Source organism: Molossus molossus, unplaced genomic scaffold, assembly GCF_014108415.1.
Source record: "Molossus molossus isolate mMolMol1 unplaced genomic scaffold, mMolMol1.p scaffold_m16_p_9, whole genome shotgun sequence".
In the NCBI taxonomy this organism is placed as follows: domain Eukaryota; kingdom Metazoa; phylum Chordata; class Mammalia; order Chiroptera; family Molossidae; genus Molossus; species Molossus molossus.
The window spans coordinates 46478395-46498494 of record NW_023425403.1 but is presented as its reverse complement, the minus strand read 5'-3'; the positions used below and the strand labels follow the sequence as shown (position 1 = coordinate 46498494).

Sequence of the window (20100 nt, the reverse complement as noted above, 5' to 3'; positions counted from 1 at the left end):
AGGTGTTCAAGAAAGGTGTGTGTAGTTCATTCAAGTCATAGCTTCTGCTCCCACTGACGTGGAAAGGCATAAAAATCAGTAGATACAAGCTTAATATTAAATTCCCCCTAGAAATGTCAAAGTATTGTTCACTATTACCTCAGTTCTTAGCTGTTTCACTCTTATTTTCCAGGCTATTTTAACATATGATAAAAGAACATGTATAGCCACCAGGAGATCTAATAAACACTGATTCGGGGCATGACTCCTGGGGAGCACACACGGCAGGCAGCTGCCCTCCCACCACTGCACGTCCCAGTCTGGTGTCTGGTTTCCTGATCAAGCTCCTGTCAGCTTGGTATGAGGAATTCATCGCTGATCTATGAAGTTAGAAGGAACCTAAGAGATGTCAAACTCAGGCCTTTTCATTCCACACTCGCTGGTCTTTCCACTGAAAATATGTGGGTCCCTGAGTCTGCTGGGGGCCCAACTAGTCACCAGCCCTTGAAGTGAGCCCCAGAGCTGCCTACCATCCCTCTGGTGCTGCCTCTGAGACGGGCAAAGGAAGAGGGAGGCTAAGCCGCCAATTTAGCCATTTCAGGAAAATAGAAAATGTTAAAGGCACGTGATACCTGGATCAGAGAGGACCTCTTTAGCAGCTGCAATGTCGATAAATTTTTTCTCAGCCTTTTTCTTTTCTTCTTCATTCTGGAAGTTATCTGGGTGCCACTGCATTGCTAGTTTTCGGTATGCTTTAATGATTTCCTGCTTTTTGGCATTTCTGAGGCGTATTAAAATTGATTCATAACCATTAGTTAAGAAGTACCCCAAACTTCTGGATTAGCTTACTTAGTATGAACAATTACCTAAAAGATTAAAGTTTATTCAGGTAGTCTTATACAAAAGCACTTAAATAAATTAAATATCTTAGTACCTGCAAGTTGATTCTTAAAATGCCACTTCAAGCCTAGAGAAGTTTTCTTTTCCCCATTTTCTCCCTCCTACCTCTTTACCCTTAAGGAATTTAAGCCTAGGACCTCTTCATGCTACAGTGTCGTCTCTTTGTCACCAACTACTACTTCTCCATTATTGCATTCCTAGTCTCTATCAAAGAAACTAACGCATTCAAAATAAGTTTATGATACTAGACTGTTAGGTTCATTTCCTTTTCTTATGAAATTTCAGTCATAGACTAAACCCTGAGAGAGAGAGAAAAGAGGAGCAATGATTAGCTCTAGAACAGTTGATTAAAAATAATGCAAATTTTAAATTATTAACTCACCTTTTCACCCCCAAGATTTTATAATAATCTCTTTTCTGTGACTGTTTCAATAGTCGTTGTGCTTTCTCCAGACCTTCCCGAATCTGCTGGTCATTTTCATTGTGTTCTTGAGCCGTTTCGTAATCCTGAATAGCTGTGAAAATATGTTCAAGATAATGCTAAGAGGAATTATAACTTATGACCTTTACTTATCCTGCAAAACTGACACTGAAGTCACCATCCCCAATCCCCTCCCCCTTTTGCCATTATTGCCAAGAGCCTAAGAAGTGATACCACCTTAGTAATTGTGTTCACAAACTTACAAAAGGCATGATTAAGGCTGAATTTAGTAACTTATTACTCCCAGGCAATAAAAATTCACTACTGTTTACTTTCCCTCCCAAGTTCTTTCCCATACCTTTTAGCCTTTTAGGTGTTTTAACATCAGCACTTTAGACAAAGCAATCTTATATAAGATTAAAGTGATTGTTACACAGGAAAATGAGACAGTGTCAAAGAAAACTGGCATGGTCGGCTACTGGGTCCACAGCACAGAAGAATTAGAGGCTTAGAAAGGAGGCAAGAGGAACCATCAGCAATGAGAATCACTAAGTCACCCACAGATTTCAACACACTCTATTACAACCTGATTTTTTAAAATTATTAACCAAAATAGAAAATGACATACACACCTGGTATGGGAAGTCTGATATCAATACACATTGTATCTTTTATTTCAGATTATTTAAAATATTAAGAAAATACAAGGCATTTATCTGGATACCTAATGTCATACAGAAAAGAGTTTTCCTTAGAAAGGTACTTGCTGGAAAGTTGAATTTCAGGAGCATTCCCTGATAAGACTAGCTGACCATGCCAAAATTATTTGTATAAACAATTGTGGTTTATACGAAATGTCTTATTTCTTTCTGGAAGTATGGAATTTTGATATGAACTAGGCAGAAAGTGCCTACCTCACCAGGCCACAATAAAAACCTTGGGCACTGAGTCTAACAAGCTTCCCTGGTAGACAGCACTCACACTCGCTGAGAAATTAGCTTGTGCTATATTAGTTCACAGAGAGAAAGGTGCTTGGATTCTTTCACCTGGTTTCTGAATTCTGCCCCATGAGCTTTTCCCCTCAGCTGACCTTAGCATCAGTATCCCTTCCACTGGAATAAATCTTGGTCCTGAGTACAATTATATAGTGAGTCCCATGTGTCCGCCTATGCATCACCAATCTGGGGATATTCTTGGGAAGTGCCGATATGATTTTTCTGTGTCGTTCTCCCTGGGCAGGGCAGATATCTCATATAATAGACTCGGTTTCAAATTCTAGTTTTTATGGAAATGCATTTCATTGTGGGGAAAGACATCTCCCTGGATAACATGCCTGAGCATTTGTTTTGGCAACAGCTAATCCTAGAAGGGGTTTAACCTTGGACAGGGCTAAAATGAGAAAGATACTAGAATAAAATCAACAAATTTAGAAGCCTGAAGTACATAGAAAAATGAACCAATACTACCTTTGCTCCCCACCCCAAACACACAAGGGTTGCTTTAAGCTTATATCCTAATTTTTGCCTCAATGCATTAATATTAAATATTAATATGAAACATTAAATATTACTGTTACCCAAATGCACAGTGACATCCTAAAATATCTTTCCAATTTAGTACACAAATCCATCATAAATAGTAGTGAGGTTTAACTTTGCAATTAATACTCAAGCACTTGCTATCAGAAACGAGTAAGGAAAGGTATTGGAAGGAATTTAATACAAGGGGAAATGTTTTACTATGTTTATAATTTTGCTACTTATGCAAACTACATTTAAAATATGTTTGCATTCATAAATGTTCATAGTATCTCCCCCAAAGTAGTCTTCTTTCCATATCCTATCTTTCATTAAAACTTAAGGTAGATACACTTTTCCCAATATAGAAAATAAAATTACATAGGTTGTTTCATAAGTTCACAATATGGATGATGTAAGACTTCCCATGGACATAAACTAGATAGGTCATTTTAAATTATATTTCAGATTCTACTCTGAGAGAATCCTCAAAAAAAACCTAAATGCCACCCATACCATGTTTAGCCCATACCAAGCAGCTATAAAAAGTAGAATAAGCTAGAAATAGTAAGTCCCCAAATGAACAATGCATTACATATTAGCCAATTCATTTCCTAACCTCTGAATCTTAAAAAAAAAAAATCTCCTTCGCAAAGTATCTGTCTTCCGTATCCCTCTCACTCAGTGTTTAAGAAGCAACGCAAACAACCAGATGGAGATGGCAGACAGTACACAACACAACCATGGCAGAACTGAAACAGCAGACCAGAAATTTTGACAAGTTTCTGGAAGAGAGAAAGCAAACAGAATCATATTAATAATGATAAAACCTAAGTAGAAAGATCCACAATCCAAATACACACTGAAAGAGGCCCTAGCAAATTTGGAGGCCATCCTATTTGGCCAGGGATCCTCAGTTTAGCAAGCAAGAGTAGCTTTAAGGCACCCATCAGGATTCTTCATTAGAGGACTAAAGAATGGCTGGGCAGGGTCTCCCCATTCCACATGGAGCGGCTACAGCAGTAATCCTACCAGGGCCCAAGAACTGGCCTCTAAGCAGAATGGAGCATGTGCATCTGGAGGGCCCCTGACGTGGCTGCTAGGATCAGGGAGAGATGCAGAACTGAGCCCACAGGCACTGGAGACCTCCACAACAGACCTAGAACACACAAAGGAAAAGCAGTCCGTCCAGAAATGAAACACACCCAGGGACTCCACCTGGTAAGTACAATGAGTAGAGCCCTGCTCATTTTGGCAGCTGGGCAAGATGGCAAGCACTGCAGGGGAAGTCTTCCTGGGAACAGGTTCTGCCCACTCAAAGTCTGCAGTGACTCCCCACTACAGAGAAGCACGGAGACAAACATGCGTAGGTGCAAGTGACTCCCCGTTCTCTTCGCACCAATCCATTAGCAAATTCCAAATGTGTTCCTTCTAATAGTTTAACGACTCACCATTTCCATAGTGACCACTGTGATTAAGTCCATCATTAGTACACCTAGGTAGCTATCATAGCTTCCTGACAGCTCTCCGCAGCTTCTGACCCTATTTCCCTAAAAGTCTGTTCTTAACACAGGGCCTTCAGAGAGTCTTTTAAAGATTACATCACACCCAATATATCTACACCCCATGGGACACCAACTTTCTCATCCTGGATATCATACAAAACAAATTAGGTAAGGGGTGCAGGGGAAAGCTGAATTTGCAGCAAAACAATTCAAAGAAATTGAACAAGGGCTGCTAATATTAGCTAATACCAGCCATGAATCTAAAATGAGAGGGAAAAGCAAATAGGCCCAATGGCAAGAGATCACAGAAAATGCCAGCAAATACACATTCTCTGAGTATGGGCTCACCCTGAAGTGACAACCTGTATCCTTTGCATATTACAAGAACCATGAAATCCAAAGCAGACTAAGTGAAGATAAAGCAGAGGCCTTCCTAGGGAGAAGATGGGGAAAGAAGGGACTACAATAAGCGAGAATAGCAGACAGCCCTGGGCAGCACATCTCAGGAAATTCGGCAACTATGTGCTCTCTGAAGGTGAGGGGCTCACCCTGAAGTGCAAAAAATATACCCCTTTGGTGTAGCAAAGGAAGTGGGTAGAGGGGCAGCAGGACTGGCAGCAGACGACCTCCTGGACACGGTTTGGTTCAGAGAAGCAGAGAGGGCAGGGCTATACAGAAAGGCCATTTTAGCAGGAAGCAGAATGTCTGTGGAAACAGTGAAGCAGAGAGTATTGCAATTGTTAAGTACAGAAGGCTGCCCTGTCCCCAAAACCCCCTTACACACATCCCCAGAGGACCTCCCACAGATAGCGAGAAAAGGGTAATTTAACTTGTTTTGTGATGAATAATATTTTTTAACGGTACAGCATCGATTCAGAGATATCTGTTAAAAGAGGAAAAGAGCACCAGAACTTACCTGATGAACACACATCAATAACCAAATACATGAAATTTCTGAGAAAATATTATGACATGAATATTTAAAATGTATTCAATCACCCCTATTAAAGGTGTTCACTAAGCAGAATAAGAATTCAGGAAAGTGATTATGAGACAAGGAGAAGATGAAAATGTGAGTAGTCAAAACTCGAGAAAAATAAGTACAATAAAAACTCTCATAGAAGTTAAGATCAAATGAGAAGGAACACAGGGAGAAAAAGCATATGGGGAAAATACAAGGACCGAGTAAAATGAAATGGAAATAGTGAGTATAAAAAGACTAGAGAAAAAAATTGTAGCTATCGGTGAGTAGCAAAGGGAATACAACCTATACATAGTTGGATCTTTGAAGCAGAAAACCAATAGAACAGTACAACACAATTCAGATCAAATTTAAGAAAACTTTTCTAAAAATAAAAGACAAATCTATATATTCAGAGGGCACACTAGGTACTAGGCCAAACAGGATGAGAATGATCAACATTAAGATACATCCTAGTGTAACACACCTGAAAGATAAGGGCTCCTTGGGTGGCCAGACCAAAACCAAAATCCTGGCCCCCGATTTTCCATAGCAATATTCAGTGCCCGAAAAGAATGAAAGGTAACTAAAATATACAGAAAATTTGTGAACCAAGGATTTTGTTATGTAGCCAAGCCATCCTTCAAGTACAAAAGGTACAAAGAGCTTTGAACATAGAAGAAATCAGGAAAAAAAAGTTCCTAGGGGGCCCTTGAGGAAGCTACTATGGGATGAACTCGCCAAGAGAAGTCTAGAGAAACCAAAGCCAAAGAAGGGTTAGCGCATGTTGCATGTATTTAATATAGAACCAAGACTGAAAACACAGAAATAGTGTTAGAGAAGAATGCATGCCCTAACAAGTCAGGAGCGATACAGCTAACAAAAAAAATGTGAAAAGATGACAAAGTTAATTCATTAATTCCCCTAATTACAGCTGAAGCAATCAGAAAACATCACCCACTGATTAGTCAAAGACAAACACTATAGAGAAATTCATTAATAAGTATTAAGTGGTAGAGGAAAAGGAAAGAAGAGGAAGAAACAAGCTAATATTTTTCATCACTGAAGGAAACTAACTGATATTATCCAAAGGAAGAAGGCTAAATTAACAAAACTATAAAAATAACCAAGAAGAAAAAAATCTTCAAAATATCAAAATAGTACACAAAACAATACTGGGAAAATAGCAAAATTTCTCAGCAAACAGAATGCCAAAACTCAGACCAAACACATCTGTCACATAAATAAATGTAAATGTATTTAACTCACCTATTTAAAAGAATTTCATATGGGATCACAAATCAAAACCCAACTCTATGCAAGAGACATACCTGAAACAAAGTGATTCTGAAAAGTTGAAAATAAAAGTATGGTCGGCCCTGGCCGGTTTGGCTCAGCGGTTGGAGCATCGGCCTGTGGACCAGAGAGTCCCAAGTTCGGTTACCGCTAGGGGTACATACCAAAAAAAAAAAAAGTATGGTCAAAGTTTCACCAGGCAAATGCAAATAAAGTTTGATTCACAATCTTAACATCAGATAATTAGAACTGAAATAAAAAACATTAAACAAAAAAAGGAGTGGTTATAATGATCAAGGCTAGCCATCATAATGAGACATAATGAATATCTGTGCATAAAATAAAGCACCAGCAACACTTACAAAGCAGAAATAAGAGTAGGACAGACTTAAAGACACTAGCAGAGATTTTTGTTTCTCTGTTCATAACAGAAAAAGTGGACAAAAGAAAAGGAAGACCACAATATAAGGTAATTTGATTGATATGTCAAACTCTGTCCCAGAAACAAGAGCGTATACCTCTTTTTCAAACCCCTATAACTCGAAGTCAGTGATTTTAAGTAGAAAGAAAGAAAGAAAGAAACCAAGTAATAAATTACAAAAGATGGAAGCAGTGAAAATATTCTTTGATCACTAAAAATTAATGTAAGAAAATGAAAGAAGTTTTTCACCAAAAATTTTTAAACTCACCAACTCTTAAAGGAGAAATATAAAAATAAAACCTGCAACATATCTAAAAAATAATAATGATGAAAACACAACCGTTCAGAACCCATAAGACACAACTCAAGCAATGTAAACAGGATAATGCACAGCCTTACGTTTCAATAAAAATTACAGGAAAAAAATAACCTAAGTTATCATGATTTCAAAGTTAGAAAACAGGTGAATTATAGGACAAAAACTAAGGAAACAGAAATAATAGGACTGATAGTAAGATTATTTCTTGGCAAAAATCAGCAAATACAGCTAATCTAATCAAGAAAAGAAAACTCAATTAAGTGAGAAATAATCATACATAGAAAACATTAAACTACTTTGCTAAATTCTGTACAAATAAACTTGAAAACTGAAAAAAGTAACTTGAACTGAACCCAGAAGATACAGAAATTGAAACAGAACAATAGTCATAGAAAAAGCAGGCTTTCCATGGAGATCCCACAACATAAAAGGAAAATTTCCAAATAATTACTAAAAAGTACCCTAAGAGTTTGTTATATGTAAAAGTCTGGGTTAAAAATTATTTTTCCTCAGAATTTTTTTTTGCATTCATCTTCAGATTGAGTGAGAGGGAGAGAGGGAGGAAGAGAGACAGAGAAACATCAATGTGATAGAGACACATTGACTGGCTGCCACCCACACGACCCCAACTGGGGTCGGGGACAAACCGTAACCTAGGTACGTGCCCTTAGCAGGAACCGAACCCGGGATTCTCTGGTCCGCAAGCTGATACTCTAACTGCTGAGCCAAACTGGCCAGGGCTATTTTTCCTTGGAATTTAAAAAAAATATTGCGGTACTAGCTTCTGGAATTACCAGAAGGAGGGGAAGAGGAAAAGTTCCTCAGGAGAATTTAACAGTCTTAAGTGTGCAGGTTGTTAATATCAGAGCTTCAAAATGCATAAAGGAAAACTGGACACTTAAAGGGAAAGATAGGAAAGTTTGCAATTTCCACAAAAGGTAAAGATTTTAACAACTCTCTCAGTAACTCCTGGGAAAACTAACAGAAAACATTCCACCTAAAATTGCAGAATACACATTATTTTCAAGTACATATAGGACATTCAGATAGATAATATGCTGGCCTACAACACAAGTCTACATAAATTTAAAACAAATCATATAGAGTATGTTCTCTCACCACAATGGAATTAAATTAGAAATCAACAATCAGGTATCTAGGAAACCACCAAATACAGGGTGGGGCAAAAGTAGGTCTATAGTTATATCCACTTTTAAGTACAATAATTAATAAATTTGCTCCACCTTGTATTTCAAAATTAAACAAAGTACATCCTAATCCATGCATCCAAGAAAAAGTCAGAAGGAAAATTAGAATAGATTTCAAACCATATGATAATGAAAATAAAACAATGTGAGAAGTACAGCTTTAAATGCTTATATTCAAAATAAGAAGCCTAAAATCAATGATAGATCAACCTGCAGAATCTGGAAAAGCACAAAGTAAACCCAAAGCCAGAGGAAGGAAGGAAAGAGAAATAAATAATAAAGAAAAAGCATAGAAAATATTTTCATAACTAAAGTCATCCTGGTCATCCACTTATATGAGAATGGGTAAATAAAGTGGAGTATAGTCATAAAATGGACTAGTCTTCAAGGTTAGGATTAATGTTGAAATACAGAAAAAAAATAATAATGCTTTCAGCCTACTACCTGTTTTTAAAATAAAGCCATTAGAGCACAGGCATGCCTATTTGTATGGTCTATGGCCATTCGTTCTTTCATTGCACTGGCACAGATGACCAGTAGCAACAGAGTTTATGGTGCACAGAACCTATAATTTTTTTTTTTTAATCCTCACCTGAGGATATTTTTCTATTTATCTGTAGTAGAGTGGAAGGGAGGGAGGGAGAGAGAGAAACATCAGTGTGAGAGGGACACATCAATGGGTTGCCTCCTGCACAACCCCAACCAGGTCTGGGGACCGAACCGCAACCAAAGTATGTGCTGTTGATGGGAAGTGAATCCGAGATGCATTGGTCCACGGGCTGACGCTCTAACTGCTCAGCAAACCGGCCAGGGCTAGAGCCTATAATTTTTACTCCCAGCCCTTTATAGAAAAAGTCTGCCACTTTTGCTCTTCATCAATAAAAAGGAGTGAATTACTGATGCAAGTAATAACATAAATAAATCTCAAAATCATGTTTGAATAAAAGAAGCCTTAAGAACAAAAGAAGACCCTTCAACACTATGATTGACCCTTGAACAACACAAGGGTTAGAAGACCTGACTTCTTGCAGTCAGAAATCCACGTACAACTTTTGACTCTCCAAAAACTTAACTTCTAATAGCCTATCACTGTCTGGAAGCCCTACCAATAATATAAACAGTCAACTGACCACATATTTTGTATGTTATATACTATTTACTGTATTCTTATTATAATAAAGTAGGATAGAGAAAAGAAAATGATAAGGAAAATACATTTACAGTATTTATTGAAGAAAATCCACGTATAAGTGGACCCACCCAGTTCCTATCTGTGTTGGTTCTATTAACATGAAACTAATCTGTGATGGAGAAAATCAGCACAATGGCTGCCTGTGGGCAGTGGCTGACTGGTAAGGGACAAGAGGGCAAAGGAACATTCTATATCTTAGAGGAGTTTGAGTTTAACAAAAACTCTCTCTTTTGACCCAAACTTTAGTCAGGTTCCTCTGAGTTCTCTTTCTGACTAAGGCCCAACCTTGGGCTTCTTTCTCTGTCCTTACAGAATCCAGTTTGAGCAAGAATCCTGCTAGGTCCTTTTAGCTAAAATTTCCCACCTTTGGTATTTGACCAAATTTGAACTTAGTGCCTGATTAAATTCCTCATTCCCTGCCCTGCCTTCAGCAAGAATCCAGCTGAGTCCATCTAGCAATAATGCCCCCTTTCCCTGATGTTTCCTCTTAGTATATTTTCCACCCACTCACCCCCACCCAGCTTCTTGGTCATAATTCCCCACTTGTCATTGCTGGAGTCAGAGTTGAGCCCACTGCAGTGGTCCTTACACCCATCGTGATACTCCCACCCACCTCCCTTTGAAGAAAGTCTTCTCTAAGATCTTTAACAAGTGTGAATAATTTTTCTCTTTAACAGGTTGCACAAGTATTAAAACTCATAACTGGTATCCCTAAGATTTGTGCATTTCACTTTATCTAAAATTCACACACAACCCCCGTGGCCAGTTTGGCTCAGTGGTTAAAGCGTTAGCCCATAGACCAATGAGTCACGGGTTCGATTCCAGTCAAGGGTACGTATCTCTGAATCTCGGTTGCAGTTCATCCACAGCCCTGGTTGGGGTGGTGCGGGAGGCAACTGGTCATGTGTCCCTCTCACATAGATGTTTCTCTCTCTCTCTCTCTCTCCCCCTCCCACTCTATCTGAAGATAAAGAGGGAAATATCCTCAGGTGAAGATTAAAAATAAATAAATAAATAAAATTAATCCCCCCCCCAAAAAAACAAAGAGAATAAACAAATTTTAATTAATAATATATAAGCCAAAGTACTTGGAGGAAAGTAAACCAAAGTCTATAACTTTTTTTGAAATGTATCTAAAAATGATAAACTGATAGATGGAGGGATAGGCAGATAAATGTGATAAAAGTGATATGCTAATTTTAGGATCTAGATGGTAATGACACGAGTATTCACTATAAAACTTTCAATTTCCCTCTATATTCGAAATTTCTCATAAAATTATGAAACTGTCATAATACAGACAATGAAAATATCTCTTCTATCACTCTTTTATACATATTCATCCTTAGACCACAAAGGGGAAGTTTTATCCAAGAACTAATAGAGCTTCATTATTATCACAGAAGTGTAAGAGAACTGTGAGCTATGTCATTCGAGAAGGCTAAACAGACAGGGGAGCAGGGAACAGACTAGTGAACCTCAGAGCAAAGGTGGAGCAGGAAGAGATAAACCAAAGAACTTATATGCATAACCAACAGACATGAACAATAATATGGTGAAGGCAGTGGGAGGGGACCGATGGGGGACATCTGTAATACTTTCAACAATAAATATATAAATAAAATAGCCCGGGCAGTGTGGCTCACTGGTTGAGCATCAACCCATGCACCAAGAGGTAGCAGGTCGCTGGTTTGATTCCTGGACAGGGCAGATGCCCAGGTTCTGGGCCCAATCCCCAGTGGAGGGCTTGCAGGAGGCAGCCAATTGATGTTCTCTCTCATCCATGTTTCTATCTCTCTCTCCCTCTCCCTTCCTCTCTCTATAAAAATCAATTTAAAAAATTGAAGATAAAAAAAAAAATTAAAAAGAGGGCTAAACAATTTAAAGTCAAACAGTCAAACTTCCATTAATATAACTGCTGTCTACAAGAGACCACATTCTAATACTGGATTCTGAGGGCAAGCCTAATTCTATTTTAGGCTGATTTAAATAATGATGAGAACCCTGGGCAGTGTGGCTCAGTTGGTTGAGCGCCGTCCTGTGCACCAGTCACCAGTTTTCCTTTTCTTTTTTTTTTTATCTTCACCCGAGGACATTCTTCCATTTTCTGTTCAGACAGAGTGGGAAGGAGAGAGAGGAAGAAAGAGAGAGAGAGAAACATCGATGTGGAAGAGACACATCGAGTGGCTGCCTACCATATGACCCAACCAGGGCCGGGGACAAACTGCAACCAAGGCACATGCCCGTAGCGAGAACTGAACCCGGGTCTCTCTGGACTGTAGGCCGACACTCTAACCACTGAGCAAAACTGGCCAGGGCAAGAGTCACCAATTTAATTCCTGGTCAGGACACATACTCAGGTTGTGGGTTTGGTCCCTGCCTGGTTTGCATGCATGAGGCAATGGATCAATGTTTCTCTCTCTCCCTGTCCCTCCTTTCCACTCTGTCTAAAAATCAATGGAAAAAATATCCTTGGTTGAGGATCAACAACAAAAAATGCTCAATATAAACATTAGGGAAATGCAAATCAAAACCACAATGAGATATAACTTCTCACGCCTAAGGATGGCTTCTGTAAAAAAAAAAGAAAACAGAAAATACCAAGAGTTAGCAAGAATGTGGAGATATTGCAACAATGCTGATGGGAATGTAAAAACAGTGCAACCATTATAAAAAAAATCAGTATAGTGGTTCCTCAAAAACTAAACAGAATTACAATATGGTCCAGCATATGGGTGTATATCCAGATGAATTTAAAGGAAGGTCTTGTGTTATTCACAATACACAAAAGGTCCATCAACAGATAACTGATACACAAATTCTAATACATGCTACAACATGGATGAACGTTGAGGACATTATTCTAAGTGAAATAAGCCACTCACAAAAAGACAAATTTTGTATCACTCTACATAAATGAGGTTATCTAGAGTAGTCAAATTCAAAGAAATAGAAATAGAAAGTGGTTGCCAGGACCTGAGAGGTGGGAGAAGGGGAAGGAGGGAGTTTAATGGGTATAGAGTTCAGTTTTGCAAGATGAAAAGAGTTTTGGAGAATATACTTAACACTACTGAACTGTACCTTTAAAAATCAATATGGTAAATTTTATGTGTATTTTACCACAAGACAAAATAAAATAAATGGCAAAGTCAAACTGAGGACTAATTCTAAATTCCATACTCTTTTTACTATGACCTTATTGTTTAACTACATTCATTCAGCAAATACATGAGTGCCTGCTTATGTGTCAGGCACAAGTACCAGAGATACATCAGTTAATACAGTAGACACAGGTCTTCATGTAGCTTAAGTTCAAGCCACTATAACTGCTCATCTCATAAGGACACCTGAATCACCCTACAAAGGAAATTTGCCAACCATTCCATATTGCTTTAATGTCAGTGTGTTCCTCTCAAAAACTATTAGAAGAATTATGCAGAGAGCTGAAGAGCCTCCTTCATTTTTCATGGTCTCAGAGGCAGCCTCAAAGAACAATCTTAGTTTACTTCCTATGAGTGGAATCCACTATCTTTCCTGGTAATTCCACTGCAAGCCTGAAATTAATTAATCTCCATGTTCCAATATCCACTAATAATTGGATAATCTCCAATATCCACTAATCTAAACTTATTTTTCTTTATTCATTATATACCTACTATCATCTTAAATTGCTGATTTTTAAAAAGGTAAAACTAGTAACAGAATATGGAAAGCCTCCATATTTTAACTCAGGATTTTGACATTATTATTTAACCTAGTTGAGTAAGATTATTATTCATCTACATTATTTATTAAACCTCTGATTCAAATCCAAACAAGGCAAATAATACTTTTCAAATAATACCTTTGTTTCAACTACACAGGCTTCCTCTCCATCCCCCAAATTTAGAGACCCTCTCTCCAGGAGGTTGCTTAAATTTCCTTATCTGTGACTCAAACACCATTTTACTCTTGTAAAACCATACTTCAGAAAGATCTACCAGTGTATAATCTAAGCCTCCTCCCCACACCTCCTCCAAAACAAAGAATAAACTCCTATTTAAAAGAAAACTTTAAAGGAAAAGAGACTTCAAAGACATCTATTTTGTTACGTTACTATTAAGCATCTTTTTCTTCAAGAATTAAGCTGTTCTGAAACTTAAATGATCCTATTAACCAATGTCACCCCAATAAATTAAAAAAAAAAAAAAAAGAATTAAGTTGTCATTTTCTAAAAAATGTCAGCTTGACATTCACAAAGGCATCTTTCAAATTATAGTTAGCAGCCTACAAGATTTAACCTTTTTTTAACAGTTACGTTTTTTATATTCTGCAGCTTCTCTAATTTCACAATTAGAGCTGAGGGTTTATATACAGATGACAAAAGTACCTTTGATGAAGCATTCCAAAAACTAACTGGAATGGAAATCCTAGAGGACAGCCATCTCACTGAGCAGACACAATAGCTCAAAAGTGAAAAGAACAATTATGCTAATGGGCTCTTCCACATAGATGACCTGCCTCACTGAAGCATTCTTATGAATGTTAAAACATCATACTGATTGCATACACTTCAAGCCTCAATCAGACATTAAGGATTAAACTATAAAAATGTCCTACAAATAGTAATAACCAGAGTTGTCATCACTCCTAGGAAACCACTCAGGAGCAAGATCTTTCAAACTGTGGAAAGCAGAAAAAGGATGAATGATCAGTTTGCCTTAAAAAAAAAAAAGAGTACCAAAAACCTTTCTTTTTTTAAAAATCCTCACTCAAGGATATTTTTCCATTTATCTTCAGATAGTGTGGGAGGGAGAAGGAAAGAGAGAGAGAGAGAGAGAAACACTGACCAAGGCCAGGAACCAAACCGCAACTGAGGTCCATGCCCTTGACTAGAATCAAACCCAAGACTCTTTGGTCCTCGGGCCGAAACTCTAACTACTGAGCCAAAACGGGTAAGTTTTATTCCAGTTGCAGATGCATTCTTCTTACATTTAAAATTTTATCCACAATTACCACTTATGACTATCTTTACACAACATAAAAATTAATATTTTATTTTAATAGCCATACTTTTTCATTAAATAAATATTCAGTACCTAAGTAGGGGAAAAAGAGGACCACAAACCAAGATTCACCAGAAAAATACTCGTTTTCCCTTTAAAATGATTTACCTGATTTGAAATTAAACTTTACAATAAGGGCAATAAAGGCTTACTTTTTTTTTATCCTCACCCGAGGACATTTTTCCATTTTTTGTTCAGACAGAGTGGGAGGGAGGGAGGGAGAGAGGAAGAGAGAAACATCGATGTGAGAAGGACACATCGACTGGTTGTCTCCTGCAGGACCCCAACCAGGGCCGGGGACGAACTGCAAGAGAGGTACATGCCCTTGTCCAGAATTGAACCTGCACCTCATTAGTCCGCAAGCCAATGCTCTAACCACTGAGCAAACCAGCCAGGACCTAACATTTTTATTTTTATATTCCACTGAACTGTTTCAACAGCAGAACTTTTCCCTTATATGGTATACTTTTCAACTTCTACTAAGGAAAAATAATTTTGAAGTTTTCTGCCATTTTTCTAAAATTATCAAAATTTCCTGGTACTCTGGTAAATTTGTTCTAAACAAAAGAATGTTAAATAGGTGCAAATTTTCATGTACATCAACTTTTACCTACTAAAATGCAATTCCTTATAGATTTACCTTCATCATACATTTCTTCTATTAAGTAGGCCTCTGCTCGATCCTTGAGAGCATTCACATTGTCAGGTTCCATCTGTAAAACTTCAGAACACACTCGAATAGCTTCAACAGGCTTCTCATCCTAAAAGAAATGTGAGAAAATGATTTATGGTTCCTACTCCATATGTTAAGTTTTTACATTTCTGGGAATGGGTTAACTGTTACCTTAGACAAGCAGTGGCAAATCCTTTCTTTTGAACGAATTGTATATTCGGAAACACTAGGCTCCGTTTTCATAACAGATTCATATTTGCTGGTCGCATCTGTGTATCTAGTAAGTGAGAAAATCAGGATGAGTAACAGATTATATTTCCAGATCTAGAGAGAAGACCCTCTATATGTCGCTTAATCAGTTTACCTGAATGATCACATGCCTCCACACACTGCTTTTACCTTACCAATCTACAGTAGCAAGGAATGTACTGCCTACAGTTCGGAGTTAGGAGATAAAACATGGCCACAGAAAATGATCCCTAAGAGTGTACTTATGAGTACCAATCAAACCACCTGATGAATTTCATCACAGAAAAATGTTCGTGATTTTGAAACTGAGTAAAACACCTTGTTAAAGTCTGACTTATGTGGAGCACGTTTAGCAAAGCAGAGATAAGGTTTTATTTTTTGGTCACTCTAATTTTCATGAAATCATGGAACCCATTACATATATGCTATTTATTTTATATCATGTTAATATTCACAACTAAGTACAATGTACTTCCCTGCAGAAGGAACCTGTTTAAATTCCTAGCTTTACTAGCTTTCTAAGAACAATAAAAGCTATTTCAGCATTTTTAAAACTGTTGAAAAGTACTAGTCATGTTATGCACACTAAGTTACTTTCCTCCGTAATGACAAACTAAAGATATATAATGTGGCACATTATTCCCAAAGTGTTGCAATCCTCACTTTTAAATGCTGATGTATTAAAACACAGCTTTAAATATGACATTTAAAACCAAAGCTAGCACCCTGGACAGTTTGGCTCAGCAGTTAGAGCACTGGCCCACAGACCAGAGAGACCTGGGTTTGGTTCCCGCTAAGGGCATGTACCTCAGTTGCAGTTTGGCCCCAGTTGGGGTCAAGTGGGTGGCAACCAGTTGGTGTCTCTCTCTCACATCGATGTTTCTCTCTTTCTCTTCCTCCCTCTCTCCCTCCCACTCTATCTGAAGATGAATGCAAAAATGTCCTCAGGTGAGGATAAAAAAAAAAAAACAGAAACAAAAATAAATAAAATGAAAGCAAGCAATCTATGTCAAAATCCTAGTTGGGATATTGTTCTAAAGTTTTCATGATGGTAAAACAACTGTAGGGAAACTGCACAGAGTATATGAGACCTTGCTTTACTTCTTACAACTACATGTGAAACTACATTTGGTATATTAGCTCGAAATAAAAAGTTCAATTAGAAAATACTGGACTGCGCCCAGCTGGTGTGGCTCAGTGGTTGAGCGTCGACCCATGCGCCAAGAGGTCACCGGTTTGATTCTCAGTCAGGGCACATGCCCAGGTTGTGGGCCAAAGCCCCAGTGTGGGAGGCGGCCAATCAATGTTCTCTCTCATTGATGTTTCTGTCTCTCCCCCCCCCTTCTCCCTTCCTCTCTCTCTAAAATCAATAAAGGAAAAAAAAAGAAAATACTGCACTTCCCTTAAAAAAAAAAAAACCTAGCTGCTGGTTTGGGGAACACACTTTAAGAACCACTGCTCTACACTATACTCTTCTACACCCAGAACATGTCCTCCAGGAGTTACTTCTGTACTATGGGACATATAAAAAAAACCGAGTAAGTTAAATGACACTCTGTGGAAACAATCATTCAAATTCTACGTTGTTATAACTGGCTTGGTCTCATCAAAAAGTCATGGAAACAACTTGGGAATCTATTCTAAATTAAAAGAGATTAAAGAGTCGTAACAGCCAAATGTAATTATAAATCTTGCCCGGATTCTGGTTTGAAAAAGCAGTTAGAGAAATCATCTTGGAACTGGGAAAATTTGAATATGGACTACATATTCAATAATATAAATGTTACTTTTCTTAGGTGTGGTAATGGCATTGTGGCTATATAGCAGAAGGCCTTTTAAATTTAGAGGCCAAATTATTTAAGAGTGAACTGTCACAACATCTGCTACTAAAGTATTTGAATAGTTCATCAATACTTTTATATTTTCTGGTTTACAAAAGTCAAAGTCTCAATGGAGGGTGGTGAATATGGCAAATATAGTATTATTATTGAATATGCATGGGCATATATAGGTTTAATATTCTTTCAACTTTTTCTATATTAGAAAAATTTCACAATAAATAGTTAAGAAAAAAATAGCTAGCTTCTGAGAAGGTGGAATAAATGTATTTTACCTAATATCTCCAGCTAGGTGCAAATAAACACCCTACACATTAAATATTTTTTAATGTAATAAAAGACTCTGAAAGGGAAAGAAGGTAGACAAGCGAGGGACCTCTGGACCTGAGGGAAAACATAGTGTGGTAAGTGCCCTGGGTTTCTTTTATGCTTCATACACCCAAGACATGGAGCTGAGGAAACCAGCAACCCAGAAATGCCAATGGGTACAGACACACACGCACATAAAACAAAACAAACAAAAACGAAAGCCTGCTGCCCCAAGCCAGAAGACCCAGAGAGAGCAGCTTAGCAAGACAACACTTTTGATAATAATGGCTCTACTCCAGCCAAATACCAGAGAAAATTATGGGCCCACCTCTACGAATGCCAGCAGGTCATGTGGAGAGCCCAGACTTCTTCCATGGCTAGGCTGTAATGCACTGTGCCCACACCCATACCAATGTGGTGTCAGAGGCGGCCAGGTGGGGAGCCAGGAGTTTCATCCATGGCTGAAAATTAGTCCCCTAAACTCTCACCTGCACCAAGTAGTAGCAAGAAGCCCCCACACCTCGAGTATCAATGAAGGCTGAGTAGGAAAACTCTACCTCCACATGCCCACCCCCACTTTAATGGAACAATGTCAGAAAAACCCAGCTAAAATGAAAGATTTAAATTTGAAAAGTCTTATAAATGAAAATGTCCAGATTTCTATTAAAAAACACTCATTATACCAAGACACCGATCTCAAACTGAAAAATAAATTCCAACACCAAGAGGACAGACATGTTAGAATTTATCTGATAAAAATCTTAAAGCAGCCATGAAAAAAAGCAACAGCAACAAACATGCTTAAAGTAAATGAACAAACACAATGCTTCAACAAAGTAATAGAAAGTCTCAGCAAAGAAATAGAAGATATAACAACAACAACAACAACAACAAACAAACGGAATTTTTAGAACTGAAAAACAGAGAAACTGAAATAAAAGGTTCATTGAATGTGCTCAATAGCTGATTGATGGAAACAGGAAAAGAATCAGTGAATTAGAACAATAGAAACGTCCTAATCTTAACAAAGAAAATACATTGAAAAAATTTAACAGAGCCCAGGAACCTGTGAGGCTATAACAAGTTATTAACCTTTATGTCAATCAGAGTCTAAGAAGCAAAGTACAGAGAGGAAAGGGCTGAAAAAGTACTCCAAAAAATATTAGCTGGAAAATTCCCAAATTTAAGATATAAAACTATATATTCTAAAAACCAAATAAACTCCAAAAGTGATAAACATAAGGAAATGCACATCAAGACACATCATAATTAAACATATGAATACTAAAAACAAGAAAAAAAATCTTGTAAGCAGTTAGAAGAAAATAATACCTTATTTTTGGGAGGAAAAACCAACTAAAATGACTATGGATTTCTCACCAGGAATCATGGAGGCCAGAAAAGAAATAGTACAATATTTTTCAGGTACTATAACAAAAGAACTGTTAACCCAGAATCATATACCACGGGAAACAAAATCTCTGTATCCTCTGTTTACATCTCTATCACTCTAGAGACCACATTACCTTTTTAATAATTTATATGTCTGCCTCCCTCACTATACTTATGAGCTTCTTAACACCAAAAACTAGTCATATGCATTTCTGCAACCCCGGGACATAGTCTGTGCTTGATACAGAAGATACTCAATAAATATTTAGTGAAATATAAATAAATCTGTAATAATACTATGTAGATACTATAATTTATATTCTGCCTTATTTAAATGTTGCAGTGGTTTTGTTAAGGCCCAGTGCTATCTAAGATACTTCAGCTTCAATTGCAAAGGAGTAGAAAAGCAAGCAGTTCAATTGTTCTTTTGTGCCTGCAAAGGACATGAGGGAATGCTAGAGTCTACACAAGCATATGCTCATGCTCACCTGCCATCTCTGATGAGCTCTTCAGCTGACTCGATCAGCTTATTGAGTTTCTTTACATGTTTATAGTGTGCAAAACACCTTTTATGATCCTGGTCAAGTTTAAGACATTCACGAACTTCACTGCTCATGTATTTCAAAAGAGAAAAATATTCCAAGTCAAAATAATCAATGAGTAGTTTTCCATACTAAATACAGAAAGCACAATAAAAGGTTATTTTTTTGTTTGTAACAATTAAAACACACTGGCTTAATTATTTCCCATTTATTTTTATATATGGTATTGGACCAAGCACACACTTATACATTAAATACTCCACTTTGCTTCTACAAATATAACATCCCTATTTATTTTAATAAGCACAATTCATGAAAATAAATTATGTGGTA

The 20100-nt window shown here is 37.5% G+C and overlaps 1 protein-coding gene across 6 annotated transcripts in view; it reads right to left on the bottom strand.

The window, feature by feature from the left end:
• The window catches only part of DNAJC3 (DnaJ heat shock protein family (Hsp40) member C3), a 77982-nt gene that overhangs the window by 4490 nt on the left and 53392 nt on the right, over nt 1-20100 (bottom strand). For 5 of the 6 annotated variants that reach the window (XM_036249915.1, XM_036249917.1, XM_036249916.1 and 2 more), the window contains 5 exons: nt 19714-19833; nt 15609-15714; nt 15405-15525; nt 1262-1394; nt 612-760 (listed from right to left, as the gene is read on the bottom strand). In XM_036249915.1, coding sequence (XP_036105808.1) covers nt 612-760; nt 1262-1394; nt 15405-15525; nt 15609-15714; nt 19714-19833 — 629 coding nt within the window. Of the gene's footprint in view, nt 1-611; nt 761-1261; nt 1395-4782; nt 5028-15404; nt 15526-15608; nt 15715-19713; nt 19834-20100 lie in introns of those variants that run through there. The other variant, XM_036249919.1, reaches the window with a different exon arrangement.